A 26,227-nucleotide genomic window follows, 5' to 3' on the forward strand; every position below is an offset into this window, starting at 1 on the left:
AGGAATTTAGTTTTTTTAAAAGTAACCAAAGGTCCCTTCTCAAAAACCAATCAAACCTAAACATTACTACAGTGTAACTTGCCTAATCCGACACACTGGGGGACCATAAAAAGATGTTGGATTAAACAGGGTGTCAGAAAATCAGGTTTTTTCTGCAAGGAAAGGCATATTTTGGGACCATGGAAATATGTCGGTTAAAGCAGGATGTTGGAATACTCAGGTGTCGGATAAGGCAGGTTACACCGTATTCACAATGTTATTCCAAGTCTTACACATAAGGCTTACTTGTGGTAGTTCTGTTTGAGCTTGTCTCCCAGCATGCAACACACTCAATGACTTGTACATTTCCTCAAGACTATTGGTATCCATGGTGATTCCTAGGTTACCATACCAGATTCTCAAAACATGGTGGGGAAATGTATGACCTTCAACAATGTTTGGTTGCCATGGTGATATTGGATCATTCTCATCTGAGTCTAAAATGAAATCTGAAAAAAAAAAGATATATATATTTTGTATTATTTTAGAGTTGTACGTGTCTCTTCTCTACTGTATATAATTTCATAGTATTAACTCCACGGCTCAAGTTTAAAACCTTTCAATATTTTTCAAAATATTCTGAAATATACTTTTTTGAAACAGTCGCCAGACATTATGATAAACATTTTTTTAAATTTGTGAAAAAAAATTCCCCAACTTCTGCCACTTCTCAATTATTTCAATAAAAAATGTGCTTGTTTTAGAAATAGAAATGTTCCTTTATTATAAAGCCTATCGTTTTTGCTAACGTGTTTTGTATATATGCTTTTTTGTTTTTCTTTGTTGACATATTTGTTTGTTTTATCCACCATTCTCTAAGAAAATACCTGTCCCAAGTATAAAGGAATATGACAGTTGTAATCCATTCGTTTGATGAATTAAGCTTTTGATTTTGCCATTTGCTTAGGGACCTTCTGTTTAGAATTTTCCTCAGTGTTCAGTATTTTTGTTATTTTACTTTTTTCCTCACCTGATGTCTCAATATAGTCTATGTTTTAATATGAGTAATACCCCTAAGAATTAAGCAGATCAAGAATACCAGATGCACAACATAATTATGTCAGGTGAAAGAAAAATTAAAGATTAACAAAAAAAAAATAAAAGCAGAAATGATTTATTCATGTTTTGGTATAGGAACCAGAAAAATCCCTGATGGTGGTGATCCTAAGTCAGGAATCTGATGTACAGTAGTTGTCGTTTGTTTATGTAATATATACGTGTTTCTCGTTTTGTTTATATAGATTAGACCGTTGGTTTTCCCGTTTGAATGGTTTTACACTAGTAATTTTGGGGCCCTTTATAGCTTGTTGTTCGGTGTGAGCCAAGGCTCCGTGTTGAAGGCCGTACTTTAACCTATAATGGTTTACTTTTTAAATTGTTCTTTGTATGGAGAGTTGTCTCATTGGCACTCACACCACATCTTCCTATATCTATGAAAAATATGAATCTAGCAGGTTCAAAACTCCATGTCATATGTCTGTAAAAGTCTGGTGCAATTATGACAGATATTACAACTAATTCTACAATTATACAAACCTGGTAAAATAGGAGTAACTTGAAGTTTCTCTGACCAATCAGTCAAATTGTCCTTTTCTATGGTGAGCAAGTCGTCACCACATTTTGTGATCTCTACTGCTAATAACTCATGCATAGCTGTTACTGCAGATAACAACTGAAATGGAGAAAAATTGCAATCCTTATGTATATTCCTTGCTTCAGAAGCAAAAATTTTAATCATTTTTAAGATTCAACTGCAGAAAGCTGCTTTAATATACAATTTTTTTCTTGGGTGCATGCTGCCCAGTTTTTTTATGTAGTGCTTGTTTCTTTTTTGATCTTGATTTATTCAGTCTCTCTTTAATTTATCTTGTTTACTTGAGAGAGTTTTCACATGTTTATTATATCTTTGTTCTTATGCTGTGGTTTATAAATGATTCTCGTTTTTTATATAGATTAGACAGTTGGTTTTCCTGTTTAAATGGTTTAACACTAGCAATTTTTAGAGCCCTTTTAATATAGTTTGCTGTTCAGTGTGAGCCGAGACTCCGGGTTGAAGACTGTACTTTGACCTATAATAGGTGTCAATTTTCACAGATTGAGGAAACTTCAAAGATATCTAATTATGTAATTTTACCAATTTTAGTCTGCACACAAAAAATAACCAAAATTGTCATTTGTTGGAATATTTACAATCACCTGTACTCCTGAAGTCAACGTAAAATACTTTCCAAGGAATAATAAATGGGGAATGTGATGCTCCCTTGCATATAACGTAATATAGGGACATATGCATATAACGTAGTATAGGGACATATGCATATAACGCAATATAGGGACATATGCATATAACGTAATATAGGGACATATGCATATAACATAATATAGGGACATATGCATATAACGTAATATAGGGACATATGCATATAACTTAATAAAGGGACATATGCATATAATGTAATATAGGGACATATGCATATAACATAATATAGGGACATATGCATATAACGTAATATAGGGACATAACTCAAGTACAGTCGAGGGCATAACAAAAAATATAAATCCACAGAAATCTGCAATGGCGAGGGCATAACAAAAAATTAAATCCTCAGTAAACTGCTATGGCCAGGGCATAACAAAAAATTAAATCCTCAGTAATCTGCTATGGCCAGGGCATAACAAAAAATATAAATCCACAGAAATCTGCTATGGCAAGGGCATAACAAAAAATATATATCCACAGAAATCTGCTATGGCGAGGGCATAACAAAAAATATAAATCCACAGAAATCTGCTATGGCCAGGGCATAACAAAAAATTAAATCCTCAGTAATCTGCTATGGCAAGGGCATAACAAAAAATATAAATCCACAGAAATCTGCTATGGCAAGGGCATAACAAAAAATATAAATCCACAGAAATCTGCATTGGCGAGGGCATAACAAAAAATATATATCCACAGAAATCTGCTATGGCAAGGGCATAACAAAAAATATATATCCACAGAAATCTGCTATGGCGAGGGCATAACAAAAAATATAAATCCACAGAAATCTGCTATGGCAAGGGCATAACAAAAAATTAAATCCTCAGTAATCTGCTATGGCCAGGGCATAACAAAAAATATAAATCCACAGAAATCTGCTATGGCAAGGGCATAACAAAAAATATAAATCCACAGAAATCTGCATTGGCGAGGGCATAACAAAAAATATAAATCCACAGAAATCTGCTATGGCAAGGGCATAACAAAAAATATAAATCCACAGAAATCTGCTATGGCAAGGGCATAACAAAAAATTAAATCCTCAGTCATCTGCTATGGCAAGGGCATAACAAAAAATATAAATCCACAGAAATCTGCTATGGCAAGGGCATAACAAAAAATATAAATCCACAGAAATCTGCTATGGCAAGGGCATAACAAAAAATATATATCCACAGAAATCTGCTATGGCAAGGGCATAACAAAAAATATAAATCCACTGAAATCTGCTATGGCAAGGGCATAACAAAAAATATATATCCACAGAAATCTGCTATGGCAAGGGCATAACAAAAAATATAAATCCACAGAAATCTGCTATGGCAAGGGCATAACAAAAAATTAAATCCTCAGTAATCTGCAATGGGGAGGGCATAACAAAAAATATAAATCCACAGAAATCTGCTATGGCAAGGGCATAACAAAAAATATAAATCCACAGAAATCTGCTATGGCGAGGGCATAACAAAAAATTAAATCCCCAGTAATCAGTTAAATATACCTGAAGATGTTTGTCTTCCTTGAGGAAGCTGTATGCTTCTTTCCATTGGTTCTGTATAAGGTACTGCTGCACTACTTTCTGGGCGTATACCAACCCCTGCTGTTTGTCTTTAGCTATCATACAGACATGGGAGGCTGTACGGAGACTAGGCTGGTTATATCTACGTGCCAGAAGGTTAGCAGCATCCTGAACCTGTCTCATAGCCAAGTGGCTGAAAAGAAAAATGTGGTAAATTGAATTGAGCAGCAGTATTCAACTTGCAGATGTGGCTGCATAAGATGGGTTTCTGTGAGCTATAGTGCACTAATGATACCCTTGTTTTAAGTTTTTGCAAAACAGGTACTGTGGATTCATTATTTTTGGTTGGATACCAATTTTTGTGGGTTTTGTGTAAACAGTTGAACCACAAATTAAAATGTTCAAGGAACTACACTCTTTCTATAGGCTTTGTGTGGAGAAATTGGCAAAATCACTAAATCAAATACCCAAGATATTAAGTAAATCCACAGTAGTCCATGAGGGATCCTGTTGGAGGACTGATGGATATAACATCATATTACAGTATAGCATGCTCAAAAGAAACTTAATATTAAATATCAGATGTCTCAGAATTGTTTGAAAGAAAAATGGGACAAAAATTTCATACATGGCCATGATGTGTGCAAGAATATATATTAAAGACTTCTTGTTCAAGACTTGATGAGCATTGAATGTGTAAAATGCATCAAAGGGTTAAGCATGCTGACATTGTGTTGATATACAATTTTAGTAAGATCTGAATGGTAGTTCCTGAGAGAAATGACAAATTTTCATGGGACTGATGACAGAGGTAAACCTATCAGTTAAATCCTTCATATCAGGTGTATAGTTAATGGATGAAATCTAGTTTCCAGCTTCAACAGTGTTTTTTGTATGTCTGCACAAAATTTGTACACAGGAGGTGCACTCTGATGATATACAGTGAATAGGGAGATAACTCTTACAAAGAAAATGGTTCGGCTTAGCAGGGTTAAATTTAAAAGCGCATAAACTATATTATCATATACTTAGACTAAATAACATATAAATTTTACCGTATGATAATAGCATTAAATTGACGTAAATTTCATATTTTTCGAATTGGTGCTTAGCGGGCTGATATGAAAAGTTTATCACATGCTTCGATTGTTATCACATGCCTTTCCGTAACGTTATCACATGGCATTCCGGTAATACTCGGCCAATTCCGGAAAATACACCTTAATGTTACGTTTTCAGTATAAAACATTACAAAGTAGTGTACAAAATAATTTCTTGAATACTGGAAAGTATATTGTTTAAAATAATAAAAAAAAAAAAAAAAAAAAAAAAATTATTTAATAAATGCATTTTTTAAGTTTTTCTGAAACATAATTTAGAAAGTTTCTTTAAAAAGTTGACTTTTCCAAACAATGATCATTATGTATATTGTTGACTTATTTTTTTGTCGATTCGTCCATATTTATATGTTTTTTTTTGTCTTTCTCTCTCTCTATTGAGGCATATAATAGAAAGATTTCAGATTGAATGTATCAAATTTTGGGTCCGACGGCCTTGAACTCATGTTTTTACTCTTTAAACTTCGGGAACCACGTAAAAGGATCAATATATAAATCTGTTATTTTTCTCTTCTGTTGAAACATATGATAAAAAGATCATAACATGTCATTTTTCATATCGCATGTATTATCAGCCCTCGGTCAATATCAGCCCTCGAGCCATGCGGCTCTTGGGCTGATATTGAACCTAGGGCTGATAATACATGCGATATGAAAAATGCCATGTAATAATCTGATACTATACAATATACAAAATGTTTAAGCGACATATTGGGAAACAAATATTTATCGCAAGAACAAAATTAGGCGGAAAAAAAATATTAAAATAATTAGAACAAATACAATAAGTCTTTCCACAGAAAAGTGGAAAGACTTAATAATCAAAAACCAATCGTTCAGAGAACAATTGAAGGTCTTTCCACATCAAAGAAATTATAAAAAGAAGCTAGTTTATTCATACTGATGCGATAAATAATGGCTTCGTTATACTTTTGAATGAAATAAGGGAGATAATGTGCTATTTCCGGTTAAATAAATGTCACTTTCAGTCTCATATGATAGCTTCTTATACACTGATTCCCAAATTTTTTAGTTTCTAATACTTTTGTTTGTAAACCAGGACATAATTGGCCACTTCCAGTTTATCAAAAGTCAGTTTTAGTCTTAAGTGAGAAGAAAAGGTAGTAAAATTAGAAAATTTATGGATTCCAAAAAAGGCTACTTCCGGTTTTCTCAAGGTCACTTCCGGTTGTCATTTTTCAAGGTCATATGTCACCCAATCTTTTGTTAAAAGTCATTTGGCTTTATAATGAACCAAGTTAGAGTAATTATCAATTAACCTTATAATTAGACATTTCAGGGGCACTATAATTCTTATAAGATGCCATGAGATTGTATCAGACCAAATGTAACATATCTTCATTAGGGCTATTCCAGAAAAAAATGTATGGGGAGGTTGGAAGGCACATTGTATTAATAATACATGGGTGATGGGTATCAGAGCAACTTTTCACACTAAAATGCAATATAATTCTCAATTATAATTGTCTGGGTGGAGGGTGCTGACAAAAACTGCCTTCCAACCCCCCCCCCCCCCTACATTTTTTTCTGGAATAGCCCTTACCATAAAGTAATCATTATGCACTTGTTCTTTTATTCATATCTTTTAAAGTGCTGGAGAAAATGCAAAAACAAGGAAAAGTCACAATTGAGAACTTGACCTTGACCTCATTTTCTAAGTAAGGACATAGGGGCCTCAAATAAAAACATTCCAGGGTTATACAGTAAATGTTTTATAAGGTAATAACACATATGGACAAATTTATTTCGTAAAGGTAGATAACTCATATAAAATTTCATTGAATTGCTTCGACCCAAATAAGCCATAAATTCCTGAGGATGTAACGAACAATTTTGTCGCTATCTTTTTTTGTTACGAGAAGATGCACTCTGATGATAAACAGTGAATAGGTGAAATTTAAAAGCGCATAAACTATACGATACAATCTAAGAAATATCTAAGCGACATATTGTGAAACGAACTATGCAAGAACAAAATTTGGCAGAAAAAAAAAAAAAATTAATAATAATCAGATGAAATACAATAGGTCTTTCCACAAAAAAGTGGAAAGACCTAATAATTTTTACTTTTCAATATCTGCTAATACAAAGGTAGTTATCTTATATTCAGACTGTCATACTTTTACTGTACAATATTCATACCATTTAGCTGCTTGTTCGTAGTTGCCATCTTTAGTCAGCTGGTGTGCCCACAGTGTGTACAAATCTTCTAACACAGGGTCAAAGGGAGATAATCTGACTTTTGCCAAAGCTATAGCTTCTCTGTAATATACAATGTAGACATTTTATAAATCACAAAAAGTATTTTCAACAAAAATTGATGGGTAGCAAAAGTAGATATTTTAGAAAGAATTTCATATGACATATGCTAGGGAAAAATTAAAATTGCTTTATTTCTGATGAATACATTTATTTCTTTTATAGAAAATCTTGAACTAAAAATTTTCCTTTGGAAAAGTGTCACTTCTTCAGCCTTCTTTCTTCCTATTTGATGTTTTAAAAGTTGACACCAATATGTTAATGTTTACAACCTACATGTTAGCTTTTAGAAAAATAAACGTGGGTGTAAATATATATTGCAAGCATAAAACGCATAACAAATGATACATCTCAATTGGGCTGTTCGAACATTAGTTGTAGGGTGTGTTTGGTATATAAGGATGTGTTAATTATATAAGGATGGTAGGGGTCATTTCAAACATTTTCAAAATTTCACACAATGCAGTTTATTTCTAATTGATATTGTATGGGTGGGGATCTTCTGGATATTAAGCCGTCAACAACCCACTCCCCTATATTCAATTTTGAATAATCCTATAGAAATACCTAGATTTTGCGACATAACCATATGATCAATCAACTGCTTTGAAACACATATAAATTTCTTCTTACATCTTTTGATGGATATTTGTTTTTTATCAACAGAATTAAACATCAACTTTTTTCACACCCAAAGAACGAAACAAATGTTAATTTTATTCAGTTTTCAGTAATTGATGCATTATGGCACATGATAAATGCATTTCTGGTGTTTTAACAGTTTCATTTATTTAAGCAAATAATTGAGAATAAATCTAAAAGTCACGATTAGTTTCCTATATAAACAAAGATCCTATGTTATATAAGTCTATTGCTTGTTTGTTTTTGTTTTTTTTTTGTTTGGGTGTTTCTTATCAAAAATATTTTTTTAATAAAAATAATGAAGACATACATCTACATGATTGTGAAAAAATGACCTTTCTGAACTAACATGACTTACACACCTTATTTTTGACATATTGTTCTAATAAAAAATAAAATATATACACTAAATTTCTTGTTACAAAATATAACACCTCTCAATAAAATATATAGGTTTAACCCAAAATATTTAATTTTTCAGAAGTTATATTCCTAAATCAGAAATACACGGGAAACTTCCTACTGTTAAAAGTGCAGGTGGTGATTTTGTCAAAAGTGATAAAAGAAAAAAATGTTCTATTTGTATCGATATCCTTTTAACACATAAGTCATCACCTTTGTATGTTTATAGGGCTCTTACAAGAAAAAGAAGAGTACATTAAGATGTTATAAGAAAATTAAACTCTAAAAATAATTATAAAAGTTATTTTCTGTTTTGTTCATAAATCAATTGAAAAAAAATCAGTTAGAGTTATCTCCCATTTGGTGAAGTTTCATTTTAAATAATAATTTTTGAAACATTTAAAGGCAACAACAAAATTAAGAATATCTATAAAACTCAATAATTCACTTCTATTAAATACTCTTTCATTAAGACCATGTCATTAAGACAAACAAACAATTTCATTCAAATTTAAATATATCAGAATAAACTATGACACAGTTGATTGATTTATGAAGATATTTTATCGTAACTGCAATATTTTCAATGAATGCTTTATTGATCAAAATCCCAAGTATTCTCATAAATCTGTAATGAATTCTTTTATTTACAATAAAAATAAATTATTTATCTTTTTTATTACTTGTTTTTACGTTTGTGACTGTAATTAAGAAAGATACAATCAGTTTTCTTCCATATCTTACATTAATTAGGTTTCTATTTTATTGAAAGATTGAATAAAAAAATGTAGGCAATACATATTTTTTGGGATGCAGGAAAACACGATATCGTGTTAGTCATATTCAACACATTAAACTTTCATATGGGGTGAAATATGTCCTTTAAACAATAATAAAGTTAAGAGAATAGAAACCAAAAATTAAGCAATCTTTTCATATGTAAAGGGCCATAACTTAAGAACGGTTAAACTGACGCCACCAAAATTCAAAGTCAATCTGTGTTTTGAAGTAATAAGAGTTGGTTAAATAACTTTCAAAACACTGGTTGAGTAAGAAAATGGAAACCCACTTAGGGATGTACGAACAGACTTGTAAGGGTAAAACTTAATGCCCCACAGCATTTGGTGAGATGAAAGTATTGCCAAAACATGTTTATCTATACAAAGTTATAGAAAATGTCTTCTATACAAACTTGAAGAGTCTATGTTTCTTGAAGAGGTCTATCGCATCATAGACTTTGTGTGCTGCCAACAAGTAGGAAACGGCCTTGTGGTACTGTCCCTCCAATTCCAGCTGTATAGCATAGTCTGTACAAACAGTTACCCATGATTCAAAGGAAGCTAAAAATAGAAAAACCCATGATTCAATTTTCTCATTAAGAAATGTTCAATTCTTATCATGAATTTAAGCAGGAAGTCTGTACTCAAGAATGGGCACATTTTCATAATTAAGTATGTTCAATTCTTACAGTGGAGGAATTGAAATGGTAAGTACAGAATGAAGAAATACAAAGGCAATTTTCGATTAGTTTGCTGTTTCTATACTCCTTCTCATCATGGACAGGTGAGAGATACATCCATGTGATAGTTCCTGTCTGTTACAATAAACAGTATGTACCTTTGTGCACTAACATACATTACATTTATTGACATTCTATACAACTATTGAGGGAGGGTAGGAGGGGTCCTGATCCCGAATTCCCGGGCTTAAAAACATGAAATTCTGAAATCCCGGGCTTAAAATCACAAAATCCCGAGGTCCCGAAATTCAAAAACGAGAATTCCCGGATCCCAAAAGGATCAATCCCGAAATCCCGAGCTTAAAAACACCCGATCCCGGAGTCCCGATAAAGGTCCTATCCCCCCTCAAACAATAAAATATACAATCCAGTTCATATCACAACATATGACACCTATCAATAAAATATACAGGTTAAACCCAAAAGGACATGTTTCCAACCAAAAATATGTCAATTTTGTTATGATATACCAACTTCTGATTAGAAACAGGCTGACCTAAAACCTGACATATCAACAACAAAGAGTCTAGTACGACCATGAACTTTTAACTTGTTTGGTATTTTGATTGATCTCTTAAGCAATAAGTTTCGACTTTTAACATTCATCAGATACCTTTTTTCCTCAAAAGTAATTTTGTTAACCAATTGTTTGCTAGCTACTTGACAATAAAGAGTGTGTTTTTTTCTGATAATTAAGACAGATGAACACCTATGAAAAGAAAACTCAAGGGCGTTTTTTATGAGTTCACCCTATTGCTTTACCAGTTATTGAAATACTAAGGCTTTTCTACCTCAGGCATAGATTACTTTAGCTGAATTTGGCAAAACTTTTAGGAATTTTGGTCCTCAATGCTCTTCAACTTTGTACTTTATTTGGCCTTTTTAATTTTTTTGGACTCGAGCGTCACTGATGAGTCTTTTGTAGATGAAACGCGCGTCTGCACATATACAAAATTTAGTCCTGGTATCTATGATGAGCTCATTTACAGTTAGTTAAAATAAAACAGAAACTGAACAAACCAAATCCAAAATTTTAAATTTGAATGTCTTACTGAATTCTAAAGTTTACATAAAACTGTTTTCCAAATATTGTCTCCACCAATATGTGATATTATATTTCTTTAAGTTCATTTTTGTTTGAATGTTTTATAAATGAACGCCTTTTGTAAAAATAAACTGGCATTCTAAATTTTGAAAGCTTTATATAATATACGCAGCATTTTTTGAATTTGCAATAATTAATTGTGATTGGTTAACACTATTTGAAATGGAGATTGTGAATGGTTAACTTTATTCTAAAGATAAGTTGTGATTGCTTATAAAACATTTTAAACAGATGTTGTGACTGGTTAGTAACCTCCTAAACAATTGGAATTCAACCAATGGTGTAAGCTTATTTCCAATATTTTCCATTTTGATGTACCAACAGTGAAATTTTCCATTTTAGAATCAACAATGATTAATTTAACAGTCCAAATAGAAAATAACATTACAGTGATCATCAGAAGAATGACAATTGATATGTTCCTTATTTTATCCCCTTTTCCTGAATGTGACCTACCCAAATAGAATATTACCAGGATTGTACTAACATGAGCAACATTTTTGCTCATTGTTGAAGGCTGTACGGTGACCTATAGTTAAATGTCTGTGTCACTTTGGTCTTTTGTGGATAGTTGTCTCATTGGCAATCATACTACATCTTCTTTTTTTATGTATCATATATGACAGGTGTCATATGTGGCGCTTACCCTCACCCCCTGTTGTTGGTTGGGTATGTTTTACTCATGCAGTCTTTAGTTTTCTATGTTGTGTTTTGTGTACTGTTATTCATCTGTTCGTCTTTTATCTTTTTAGCTATGGAGTTGTCAGTTTATTGTTTACTTATGAGTTTGAATGTCCTTCTGGTATCCTTCACCTCTCTTTGTTTAGGATTCTGTTGGCTAACCTTACCATATTAGAGAATTCTTTTGATTTTTTTTTACCCAGAATTCATCAGAATCTGAAATTGCACCTTTAGATCCTGTGAGAATGTAAAACTAAGATTTAGATAATTAAATATCGTACCCATTGGTGCCATAGCAACAAATCTGATATTGCACCTTTAGATCCAGAATGTAAAACTGAGATTTAGATAATAATATCGTACCCATTGGTGCCATAGCAACAAGCCAGTCTGAAAGTTCTTCTCTTTCCCTTGCTATCCTGAGCGCTCCAGTGATGTTTCCCTTCCAGATTTCAAGCTGATAAAAATAATCCATGTTATCATTTTCTCTGTGATACTGGCCTGAAAAATTAAGATAAATTGATAACATGCTTGGCTAGCAATTTTAAATATAGATTGACATATGACATGGAAGACCATTGTCTTCTGTTAGAGGAGGGGCCTCAATGTTGAAAGTGGTCCAAGTAGATCATTCACAGTTGTCATTTTTAATTATTTTGACACTTTTTCTCTATTCTTGATATCAAATATTCAAGCACTCTATTGTTTTCTTTTCTCCATGTTTTGCTCTTTTTTATTTGTTGGCATGTTGTTTTCAGTAAGCCCCCTATCAAGGCCCTCATATATATCACATTCGTTCCTCAAGCAGGAAGGGGGGGGAGGGGAATACAAATAAACAATTTCTTTAAGTCTAATATATAAAGTCTGTGAAAAGGAATAATCCATAATTTCAAAGAATCATTGTTCTAACATGGATGAGGAAAAAAACAAACTAAAAACTTTACAAATCTAACAAATTTAGTGACCAACATAGTCTAGGATCAATCAATACAGGAAGCGCTTCGACAATAAGAGGAAAAAAACCTCTAAAATTTCAGAGTTTCCACAAAGTCAAAGAAGTCATTGAGACAGACTAAATCATGATGAGGGAAGCCAAAAACTTATAATTTGCTGATCTCATATTGTTCCGCTAAACTTCAGACAAACTTAATAAATCTTACAAAAACAGACAAAATATCATATTATTACTTAGTCAAACTTATAGGTTCTTTCCATTTTATAATCCCTTATTATGATATTACAAAGCTTGTGACGTCAATCAGCACTATGATATAGCTGATCCATAGTCATTTTCACAGATATAATAGCCTACAGTAAACAATACTAGTTCAACAACCGGTCATCAATAATTCCAATCTAATATAACATTAATATTTCCAATTAAGTATCAGATGAAGTATAATTATTTCATAAATAATATTTAAGTAAAAATCAGTAACGTGATGACCAACTTTCTTGCAACTTATCCATTATTAATGCATATTTTCTCTTTGACACATTCACTATTTCCATTCTCAATTTTACTATATATGGGATTCATTGTTGAGTAATTGTGATAACAATGTTTGTGGGTACAAGTGAACCAGAAATTTAAATGTTCAAAATAACAAAGGAGTAGGTTCAGTAAGGCCCCTTTTTTGCCCCAAAATATAGCAGTTTAACAAAGTTGTGATAATGTAATCGTTAAGCTATTTATTGGAAAGTAGAATGATTCTGCTACATAAATATTGGCTGTTTTTGACAATACAATGCACATATATATTGGGTACTAGCATCATAAAGTCATGCTAAATTACTGAAATCTTCACAATTTTAGCATTTTAGTTAAATTTTAGATGGTTTCTGTCTAAAATGAAAGTGGCCGCATTCGTGTTCATTCATAATATTGAAACGTAAGTTGTATTTGATGATAATACATAATATATATAAAGGTTGAGGATGAACACGGATGCGGCCACTTTCATTTTTGACAAAAACCATCTGAAAAGTGACGATTTATGGTAAATTTGATAGATTTTTCATATTCAAGCTTGAATCGGAGCGTTTTTGATGACTAAATCAGTTAATATCTTTCACAAAAACTAATTGAATCAATTGAAATAGACACTCAAGTGTTTTAAAAGTGTCTAAAATATTTCGTCAGATGAACTTGAAAATTGAGGCCAAAATCGGCCCTTACTGGACCTACTCCTTTTATGTAAACTTTGGAAAATCTACAAAAACAAAATAGTACCTGAATCCATGAAAATAAGTGAAATTTACAATATAATATTCACTTAACTTAAGTACTTGTAACACACATTATACGGTTACAAATTTATATGGCAAAACATATCTTAATTTGAATCAATCTTAAAGTTTGTTTTTTTTTAATTTGAAATCAATATGTTTCATAGTGGCAAAATGTCATTTCCTATATATTTGCAGATATTTGTACTTTTAATTTATTTATATTTTACAGTATTGGACATATAACTATTAAAATCTATTTGTAGTTTAAAGTACTATATATGTTGGTTTTTTTCTTTTATTCAGCCATGCAAGTGAACATCACACTTCTTTGTTTCAACTGTTTTATTGCTTTTAAATTGTTTTTGTTTATGTTTAACAGTTTAAAATCAATTTGTCCTTTCAATGGTAAAATATTTGAGAATTTATATATTGAAGTGATATAGATATATTTCTAAATTTGTTTTTGTTCTAACAATTGAAAAATAAAATTTCAAAGTTTTTTAATCAATTTAACTGCAACAGCTTCGAGAGTTAGTATATGAATATTTATCCCAAATGACTTTTAAAGAATTAAATAAATTGAACATATGAGCAGCGTTGGATAAAAATCTAACATATGCAATTAAGTGATTGATTTTGAAACATTCATTACGAAGTCAAATGAAATAAAAGAGGATGTTTGGTCCGTTTTGTAAGATTTGATTAACAATTCAACTTGCAAACAGTCCCAGACTTTCTGTAGACTTTTTTTCAACACTGAATTTGGTTAACAAATTAAATTGAGAATGGAAATGGGGAATGTGCCAAAGAGACAACAACCCGACCATTGAAAAAAACAACAGCAGAAGGTCACCAACAGGTCTTCAATGTAGCGAGAAATTCCCGCACCCGGAGGCGTTCTTCAGCTGGCCCCTAAACAAATATATACTAGTTCAGTGATAATGAACGCCATACTAATTTCCAAATTGTACACAAGAAACTAAAATTAAAATAATACAAGACTGTAAATGTATAATACCTGATGATTGATTTTGAAACATTCATTACGAAATCAAATGAAATAAAAGAGGAAATTTGGTCCGTTTTGTAAGAATTGATTAACAATTCAACTTGCAAACAGTCCTAAACTTTCTGTAGACTTTTTTTCAACACTGAATTCTTGAACTGTCTTTTAGTTTTTTTTCTAATTTAAAACAATGTCCTTGTTTTCAAAATTCCAATAGGGAACATACTTAATATAATTGTATAAATAAACCAATTTTTCAAGATGTTTCGGCCCTTGGCCTTCTTCAGTTCTTTATTTTTCCTCTCAGCCACTGTAGTTGAAATGTCTTGAAAAATTGGTTTATTAAAACAATGTCTTTTTCATTGGAATAACAACTATACGTAATTAACTAGGATTGTTTATTGTAAATAAGATCACATGACTTAAATTTACGTCAATGATATATTGTAGATACAGCATGTAAAATATACATTGATATAGTATGAGATATCATTAGTGTTTTGACGATTATTTCTTGTTGTTGTTATTGATGCCAAAATGAACAAATCAGAAATCTGTCAGAATCATGTGTTAATAATTAAGAAATATCAAATTGACATCAAGATGTTTGTAAAGCCAATCACATATGGTTTACAATGTCAATTCAAGAATTTTATAATCAGCAGAAAAAAATTGCTATATCTATATGGATCGATCTCTATAAAAAATCAGGGATTTTGCTGGTATAGTTATGTGGACCACAAATTCATATGCTATATAGGCTTATACAGAGGTGGATTTAGGGGGTGGGGGCAGGGAAATTATTTTGCCCTCAATCCACAAGAAATAGTCGAGACCCGCACAAACAAATTAATCCATAGAAATTTTCAAATTATATTTATTTTTTCTCTCAACTTTTCTTTCATTTGGTAATTATATCATGAACAGGAGTTCAGAAGCAGTAATTGTTTATCAAAAGTTTAACAGATTTCCAATTACTCAAGGTCAAAGATCATATTCCATGACGTGATCTTTATCATGTATTTAAAAAATCACAGATCAATTTCATAAATATGATATGATATTATGATCTGTTGTTTACTTTTCCTTGTTAATGCTCAATTAAGCTTAATGAAAAAGTATTAAGTTTAAGAACTGAAGGAGTAAAGCTGTCTGAAGGTTAAAATTACGTCTTATATAAATAAGTGTTTTAAAGAACTTTGAAATTAACATTCTTCATTAAGAGATCAATTTAGTCTGTGATATTCAAACTATGCACACATCGATACAATGCCTTCTTGTAGTATTAACCTTGAAACTACAATGGCTAAGTTAATTTATATCAAGGCAAGAAGTTTTTTTATTTACCAAAAAAATTTTGCAGCAAAATATACAGTAAAACCTGACTAAACCGAACCCTTTCGGGACTTGAGATTTTGTTCAGTTTTGGCAGGTATTCGGTTTCATCAGGTTCACAATGCATAAAATGTGATATGATTGGTCTTCAGAACAAGTTTGGATTAGACAGGTTTCCGGTTAATTCAGGGTTCGGTTTAATCAGGTTTCACTGTATGAAGAAGAAAAAAAGGAAAAATAATTTCAAAGTACTAATTGTGCCCTGTAAAAAGCATTTCGGTACTTTTGGAAAATATTTTAAATTTCTGAAATCGCTCAATTTTGAGACATTTAAGTCAGGACTTCAGATATAAGTAAATGTCACTTCTTAAAAACATTTAAAAAAAAAAGAAAACAGACATATTACATCTCAAACTAGAAAGTTAGTCTAAGAATGAAAAAGAAAAACCAAAACAATCATAACTCACTATAATAGCATATATGATGTTATATATATATGTTATATTTGTTATTCTCGTGGGATTTTGTCTATGTGTGTTACATTTTAGTGTTATGTCGTTGTTCTCTTATATTTAATGCGTTTACCTCGGTTTTAGTTTGTTATCCTGATTTTGTTTTTTGTCCATGGATTTATGAGTTTTGAACAGCGGTATACTACTGTTGCCTTTATTTATCATACAGAAGTCATTGACTGAGCTTGATAAAAGACAAGAATCACTACTGTTCTATATATATACTGTAACAGTTTACATTTTACCTTGAATGCACTACAAATACTTCACATTACAGGAGAAACCATTCATTTATTTTCTATTTTATTCAATGTTATCATCCGATCTTCTCAAAAATTATGTTTAAGCCTAAAAATTGTTTAATTGAAACTCTGGTAAAACAATTACATATTTCAATTGGTAAAATGATTTTTAATTAATTTTTAGTACTTAATTAAATGTTTTGGCAGATTTTTTATTGCTTGAGATTTTATTAGCATTACGTTTCTAAGGCTAGGGTTACTATAACATGCCCTCCAAGAAAATTCGAGTAAGTTCAAATACAATATTAGATCATATTAACTGACTTCTATTTTCAAGGATATATGGTAAATTCCGAACATAACTTGAAATACATTGGGTTTTTGGTTTAAGTGGTGAAAAAATCAAGAAATCTAACATTTTATCTCCGACACAGAATTCTTTTTACCAACTTCATAAGAGCAGCCTTGCAATGACAGCAAAGGGACAAGTTTTTTTCTCACTGTTTCTGACTGACTCACTGGTTGATCAGGTTTGCTGATACATGTCCAGTGGCTAATATTTCATGCATGTTCAGGAAGAGATTCTCAGCAGCCTTTACTGGCCAGAAACTTACAATTAAATTCATTTTCATTTGGTGACAATGAATAACAGAGAAAATGAATTTTTTTTTTTTATTTTTAAAATTTGAAATTTTACTTAAAGATTTAGATTGCCTGGGAGGAACATGTCACAATGACCATATAATTTTTTATTCATATTTTTTTGTACGGTCTGCTACGTGTGTATTATATAAGTAAAAATACTAATGAGTTTTGTACAAAATGGTTAAATCAATGTATTGTCTGTAGTGGATTGTCTAAAAATCCTTCAGATCACACAAGTTATGCATAAAAGGCTTAAAAGTCAGAACTGAGTCCACTAGTGGACTTAAAGATTTCACAGGCCACATATGGGTCATAATTTTTGTTTTACAGCTTTCCTAAAGAAAGATATTAAAAATCTAATGTCCCCAAAATTTCAAAGCACTGAGTGAGTCTCCCCCTTTCTAACACAGAAGGTTTTTTTTTGAAGATTATAGCCAACTGATTTATACTGGCAATTACATTATTAGGAGAACATCACCCCCTTAACTTTGTCAATTTCTAACAAATTTATCTTCCAATTAGATTTACTGTATTCTGTATATATTTAGAAATTATTGTAATGTTTTTAGTATTGCCAAAAATGCAACAGGGTTATAATTGCAATAATTAAAACTTAAGCATATTGAATTTTTTTATATGAATCAAATAGGATTTTTATGAATATCCAAACAATTAAAATTGCAAAAATGACAAAATTATAATTATAAAACAATTTCTGAAATTACAGTATTACAAATTGTTTTTATGCTAAGTACATGTACTAATTACAAGTTCAATAGTTCAGCAATTACAATAGCAGCTGCTAAATATAACTGACTCTACAGGAAACAATGAATACAAAAATATCAGATATTTGGAAATAATGAATCTCATGTCAGGAAGATGTCATAACCATATGAATATTGTATAAATGATTGAGTCAAATAGGTCAGTCTTATCTTCATGTAAATTTCATAATTAGATATTGATTTCATAGCTAATATTAAATTGACGGACAAATAGGGGGAGATGTAATATTCTTTATTCAGGGTGCCAGTGCAACAAGGTCATACATTACTATCAACCAATACAGATACCACACTGCATTCAACAATGATAAAAACTCTAAATAGATAAAAGAAGATGTGGTATGATTGCCAATGAGACAACTCTCCATCCGAGTCACAATTATAAAAGTAAACCATTATAGGTCAAGGTCACGGAGCCTAAGCCTTACACTGAACAGCAAGCTATAAAGAGCCCAACAATTACTAGTGTAAAACCATTCAAACGGGAAAACCAACGGTCTAATTTATATAAGAAAACAAGAAACCAGAAACACTTGGGAACCACACAAACAGACGACAACCACTGAACAGCAGATTCCTGATTACAGTAGGAAAAACTTTAAAACAATTCAAAGCAAAAAATATTAAGGGCCTGAGTATAATGTTTAGAACTAATAACTAGCTGTTACTTCAAATAACAAAAGACAAGTTGAATCAAATTAAGGTCTTGTTTGTTTACCAAACTTTTTTTTATCAGAACCAGTTTTAAATTACACAGAATTGTATTACAAGAAGTCTGAACAACATTGGTTGTTATTTTTGTAAATCATAAAAAAAATAATCATTTTCAAATTTGATCTTTTTGAAATAATTTAACATCTCTTATCACAATGCTTCACCGATATTCCTTTATCTTTGATAATTTTATAATGTAGATCGAGATTATAAAAATGATGTTATTGAGTAAAGTGTACTACATTTTTTTCAAAACAGAATTTTTTTCTCTGCATTCCATTATTGTAATGTATAATTTAGTATTTTGCATACATGTATATATCATAAAAACTAAAGGTCCATTTGATAATGCTCCATGCAATTGTCAACCTCTGGCTGAGGGTTGAAAAAACCTGCAATATCAGTGCTGACAGGCAGTTAATAAGCTGAGCAACTTAAACTACTCAGAGGCCTCCTGTACTTCTGAGACCAAGGCATTGTAGGATTTTCCCATTTGATTCTACTCGTGTAACATAATTATGCTACTTAATAAAATAAATATGATCTATTACAAGAAATAACAGTGTTTGAACTTCAGGCTTCAGGTTTACACTTCAATCATATAGAATATGCATTTCCTAATCTGATTCATAGAAATAAACATATATATCACAATGCTTCACTTGTATTTCTTCATGTTTGATAATTTGATAATGTATCCAGTTGTTTTTCTTAGAGAGTACACTGTATCTAGCTGTTTTCTTAGAGATTATATCTGATATTGAGTTGTACTACAAATTTTTGAGAACAGCTGGAACTTGTATGGTAGAAGAAAAACAAAATGAAAAGAAAATAAATAGATGTGTGTGGTAGAATAAATGATTTGAATGGAATTTCATAGCTTAATTTTACAGAAAAAACATAGTTTTCTGCTATTGTTTTTCACCATTCAATTGGGGCTATGTTTGACTCATTTGTTGAACTTTTCTTGCTCATTGTTTTTGCCTTATAAATACAGATTTTACTCTACCTTCTATAGTTTGATAGGTGCTGCTATTAAAATATATGGAGTTCCAAAAGGGGCCTCAGTCTTTTAAAATAGAAAGGGGTCTAAACAACAACTTAAGCTCAAGACTTAAATTGTTTGTTAACAGCAAATGGTTAAAAATACATGTATAATTCAGGAAAAGGAAATGTTAAACAATAAATCAAAAAGAACCTTCTGCACTGAAAATTAGGAGAAATTTATACAGTTAATAGAGTGGTATAGAATTTTGAATACAGATTAAGAGATGCTTTACAATATTTCGTTGTGGCCTCCCAATATTTTCTCTCTTTCATAAGTCTAATAGTTAAATAACAAGACACATTATGAGGTCAATTTCTTACTCAGAAGTTGAAAAAAACTTCCCAATTTACACTCGCTTTCATTTTTGCCAAGCAAAAATTGACAAAATTTTATCAATACTTATATATTGTTTGTTCACAAATTGTCAATATGAATTCAATTGAATGTTTTTAGGGTAGTTTTTGTTGTTTGATACATTTTGCTGATTTTGATATGGGGTCAATGACACGACAGCCCAACAACACAAAAAAAGAAAAATAATCAATATAAATCTTCCAAAAAAATAAGGTGTTTATGATGAATTAAAAAAAAACCCTGAGGCCAAATAAAAATATATGTGTGGTTCCAGTAACCCTACCATCCCTACTTTTTCGGCTTAAAAATAGCCTATCCTAAAGATTTTATTGTCATTTTTCATGTTAAAGTCAGAATGTTGCTCCCATTGAATTAGACTCAATGTAAAAAAAAAAAAAAAAAAAAATAAAAAAAAATCCCTACCTAACTTTTTTTCAGAGGTAACTCAGGAACCACACATACTTTTTTATTAGGCCTGACATTCATTCCATGTCGCACATTATTGTGTTGTTGATTGTACATCTATTTTTAACAGGGGACCCTTTTATAGGGTATGGTTTGTCTGCCCGCCCACTTGTACATGGTCTACTACTGTTCCGATATATTATAGGTAATTTTTGTTATTTATTGTAAGAACTCATTAAGTTTATGTTATGCATTGTAGATTATTTTTAAACTGAAAAATATGTTAATTTATTCATCAATTATATTTCTATACTCATGTAGCAGTCATATGAGATATAAATAAATAAATAAATAAACAATTCAATTAGCCCCATCATGATGATACCCCAAAATATACCCAAAATAGAGTTATAAACTTAATATTCTAATGTGTTTTTAAATGACTTCTCCAGTTCATGTAAATGATCCATAAACAAAATTGTAAAGAATGCATTTATATATCAGGTTTATTATGAAGAATGTCATAATAACATCTTGACCTTTTCCCTAAGTTAGTGTAAATCTTCATACCTATCCTATTAAGAACCTTGTGTAATCTTAATCCTTCTTCTAATGATATTTACAAACCTCTCTTAAGAAAATCACCATGACCTAAAATAAAAATAGTCAAGGCCACCTACTATGATAAATGAGGCAAATTTTACTTCTATACATTTTTAAATGGAACCTTTTAATTGGTAGGCTATCAGTTGTACAATTTATTAAGAAATGAAAAGGTTTAAAATTCATAAAAATATGATGCAGCATTGATTTTTATCAACCCACAGTTAGGCATATTGATAATACAAAACATCCTTATAAATTAAAAACATTCTTATAAATAAGAAGTTTTTCATCAATAAATTTGAAAAAAAAACTGAAAAAAAACACTTCATTTATTCATCTGCATTTAATCTTTTCTTTCATTTATAACAATTCCATTTTCCAAGGTTGCAAATTATTACTAAATAAAAACCCAAACATACCTCCTTATCACTGAAGAAAAAGAATTGCAAATTGACCATACATTATCCCTTCTCTTTCTTAAAAAAAGATCCTCCCTCATAAAAAAAAATGAGTTAAAACCTAAGACACTGCATCAGGCATGATGATATTTAAGTAATAAAATCAACTTAAAATTCACTAAAAACCATTTTTCAAAAGAATCAATTGATATATATTTTTTTAATTCTTTCCTTTGTAATTATTATGTAACAACTCTATAAGTTTAAATCGTTCAATTAAATACAACATATAATAAGTTTAAATCGTTCAATTAATTTAATTATGTATTAAAACTGTCTATAAATGTTCATATTGTAACACTTGTTTTATCTGGAATGATTGATTGATTCAATTAAAAATATAGATATTAAAATTCAAATGCTATAAATAAACTATCTGACAAAATATGTATCAAATATGACATTCCTCTTTGATGTACATGTATATACATTTCATTGAAATGTTTAATTAAAATCAATGATACATGTACGTCAATTTCATTTACTATAAATTATAGAATTGGACAAACATACATCTTGGCATCAATGAAGTTTTTCCATTGCTAATTTAATTGAGTTCTCTCTTAACTCCAACTTCAAATAATTCTATCAAAAATTAAAATATTTAAAAAAATCTAAAATCAGCTGACAAAAAAAGTATCAAAACCCTTTGAAGTACATTTACTGTCAGTATGTACATTTCTTTGAATAGTTTAAATTGATATCAATGCTAATAATTATTGTCAATTACAAAATTTGATAAATTTGATAAACTTTAATCTGGTCATATATACAGTTGTGCTATGCTTATTTTAAATTCTCTCTTAAATTTCTACTTCAAAATATTCATATTAAAAAAAATTAGATATTTATTATATTAAATTCAAAATAAACTAACTGACAAATATAGAACCAGAAACTGACAACTTCTCTTTGATGTACATATATACACATTTCATTGGAAACTTATATTAATATCAATCTAATTGTCAATTACAGTATTATCTAAATTGAACAAACCTTTAAATCTTGTCATTAACAAAGTTGTTCCATTCCTTATTCTATTAAGTCCTCTCTTAAAATCCCTACTTCAAATAATTCAATAATATTCTGTACAAATATCTATTTCATTTACAATCCAATTTGACCGATTCCGATATCAATTTCATTGTCATCACAACTCATCGTTATTACAATAAGAACAAAAAAATGTAGACTGTTAATTATCCTTGGCAATCACTTTTCATCCTCTCCTATCTATATCTCCAGATAATAAGTTAAGACTTGTATATATGCAAAGTTGTGTCAATAAACTTTAGCATTGCCGAACTATCAATCAATTCATTCAACAACACAACGATATTGTAGTCAATTTCCCCTCCGTTTAGCATTAAACTGAGTGTGGGCAGTTATCTAACAAGGTCTGTTTTACATGCAATAATGATTTTTATTGTCTTTTTGTTCCGTGAGGGAATGCGAGGAAAATTTCATTTTCTTGAAAAACAACATTTTAAAGTATCTCTCCTTAATTATTTTCCTTTACAGACAAAAAAACTTTGCATTTAATTTAAAAATGTTTTTCATGAAAATGATTTGTTTTCGGTGACATTAAAATATCCGAATTTTAATCTGATATGCCATGTCCCCCCACCCCCCAGATAGCTACCGTTTTATTACCTTAATTAAAACTTTTTCTGCATTTAATTTTAACCTTGAATTTCCGGAGATAAGATATATACACAACAGGTAGAGGGAATGTCTGAAAATCTAAAAGTTATGACAAAATTGACCTTGAGCAATGAATTGACTTGTAATATAAAGCTTTGTTAGTCATATATATACTAGCTACCTATTTATTTTATCAATAAAAGATTGATAAAAAATTTGCATATTTTTTGTTTAATTTATCTTGAGCCATGAGCTGACTTAAATGTGATATATAGCTTAGTTAGTCATATATCTACTAACTAAACCTTCTTTTTATCGATAAAAGTTTTAAATTTTTTTTTTTTTTTAAGATGCAATTTTTGTTTAAGATTGACCTTGAACTTTTACATAATTACACTTTGTTTATGGATAAGGTTTTGAAACATGTGTAGAATAATTTCCTATATCTAATGTACCGGTAGCCATTTCATGTAAGCAATTGCTAAACATCATGTACAAGTGTATGGAGGTGACTTGGAATGAGTACCACAGTATGCATCAAAAACTAATTCAGGGCTAGTTGTCATAAAACTTTATGAACTCAGAATGTGAGGTATGCTTGTTATTTAGACAACTTAATCCTCAAGAGACCCAAGCAACTATAAGCCACCCTTTTTAGGGAAATAAATCAGGGGCTCTCTATTACAATTTATATAATCCAGCTCAAACAACTTGTTAGTTCATGTAACTTAACAAGTTGTTTGGGATTATATAAATTGTCATTTTTTTCCAGGCATGCAACATAAGTAATATACTAAAAGATAATTGCTTTTATTGTGATCCACTTATTCACGCTAGATACAAATCATTTAAAGTACTTTTATTATCACATCGCATATATAAAAAGGGGAGATAATTCATCAAAAGACTTCTTCTTTCTGAAACTGATCGCATAAAAAAAACCTGAAGACTTACAGAAAAATAATTTGGTCTAACCTTAAGTTAATACCTGTGTTATGCAGTTTTCCAATTCAATTAAACTTTGGCAACAATCATAAAATCATAAAATAATTCTGTCCTTTATATAAAAACATCATAAAATTCCAAATGTATTGTGCAGCAATTTTATTATTTTTTTTCATTTACAATATCTTTAAAAGCAATTGATGAAGAACATTTTAATCATCATTAAGAAGGATAAAAGCTTGAATTCTTTGTAGAAAAATATAGTTTCAGGTAAACATGAAACTTAATAATACATGTGGGGTCTGGATTAGGGGTTGAGGAGTCAATCTATCTTTTAACTTTCTGTATTCTTTAACTCTTAAGGTATACACATTTGTAATTTTTCCTCAATTCTTAAAATTGTTTTACAACCTAATTACTGAATTCTTCTTTTTTTTTTTGCCTATTCATTTCTATTCTTATTTTTTTAATCTATTTTTCCTGTAGTATTGCCAATAATATTCCAATTCATCTCTATTATTTATCTTTTTCAGTCCATTTTTCCTGTAGTAATTGGCCCTTTATTTTCTATTCTGTATAAGCCTCAATTAAACAAATTATAGTTCCTCATACAGCATGTAAATGTTTAAAAAAATCAAAGAAAACAGGATTCAACGACATAGGAAAGGTGCATCACTATTTGTGAAACTAGATGTGTCGAAACAAATTGCCCGGATCATCTCAAAAAGATGAAAAACTGCAATTTCAACAAGACATGTGAACACAAACATGATGGTAGTCTCACATATCTAATTCCACTCAAAATTTGAAGGTGTATAGAAAAAAGTCTATAATTGTGATTTTCAACAATGTTCAAAGTTGTAAACCCTCAATTTTGACAAAAATCAGCGGAGCGGAACCTTTATACTTAAAACTTGATCTATAACTCATCACGGTTAACTCACATACCAAAAATCAGCCCAATATCTCAAGGCGTTTAGAAAAAAAGTCCACATAACTGTGATTTTCAACAATTTATTCAACTTTTGAATTATCTGTACTTTTTAAGTTCTAAAAGGTTGAATTTTCAAAGTTAACTCTTTGTTCTCACTAGCAAAGTAATTTTGAAATCATGGCACCTAATTCATACATTTTGCACTATATAATTCAATCTTATCAAATTGAATTTTACAAATACTATTTATATTTTTTTTAATAAATTTGTTAAAACAATTCTCTTTTCTGGCGTTTATTCAATCACTGCACTTAAATATAACATTACAGAATTTCTCATGTGTTCTAATTTCATTTTAAAAGATTTCCTGACATGTCGTTTGTAGCTTAGAAACAGTGTTTTTACTAACGATATAAAAAACAAGTAAATTTCATTTCAGCTTCAAAAGCAATGTAAATTTCAACCCACGAAATAGACAAATGCAATTATACAACTTTAAACAATTCAGTTGAAATCTCTTCACAGAAAATAAAACAGAGAAAAAAATACTTTTATGTCTTAAATTGAATACATATTCTATATTGATGCTAACTGAATCTTACATGACCTTAACTATAAGCTTACAGTGATTTATTTCATTGGATTTTTTGTAAAACGTGCAACTTGATATCTTTTGGGTTTAAAAAAGCAGTCCTTCAATGCTTTACTTACAAATAAATCATTTTCTATTCTTTAGAATTACTATACACTAAGTGAAATCTTAACAACTGGTTCTTTAAATACCCAAA

At 30.3% G+C, this 26,227-nt stretch overlaps 1 protein-coding gene across 2 annotated transcripts in view; it reads right to left on the reverse strand.

Moving 5' to 3' along the window:
• LOC143042287 (gem-associated protein 5-like) overlaps nt 1-26,227 on the reverse strand; it is a 218,892-nt gene that overhangs the window by 10,056 nt on the left and 182,609 nt on the right. For both annotated transcript variants that reach the window (XM_076214552.1, XM_076214550.1), the window contains exons 19-24: nt 11,932-12,069; nt 9,456-9,603; nt 7,103-7,222; nt 3,804-4,014; nt 1,576-1,711; nt 286-488 (exon numbers count right to left, since the gene is read on the reverse strand). In XM_076214552.1, the coding sequence (XP_076070667.1) occupies nt 286-488; nt 1,576-1,711; nt 3,804-4,014; nt 7,103-7,222; nt 9,456-9,603; nt 11,932-12,069 (956 nt within the window). The remainder of the gene's footprint in view (nt 1-285; nt 489-1,575; nt 1,712-3,803; nt 4,015-7,102; nt 7,223-9,455; nt 9,604-11,931; nt 12,070-26,227) is intronic.

This window comes from Mytilus galloprovincialis, chromosome 8 (assembly GCF_965363235.1).
Source record: "Mytilus galloprovincialis chromosome 8, xbMytGall1.hap1.1, whole genome shotgun sequence".
In the NCBI taxonomy this organism is placed as follows: domain Eukaryota; kingdom Metazoa; phylum Mollusca; class Bivalvia; order Mytilida; family Mytilidae; genus Mytilus; species Mytilus galloprovincialis.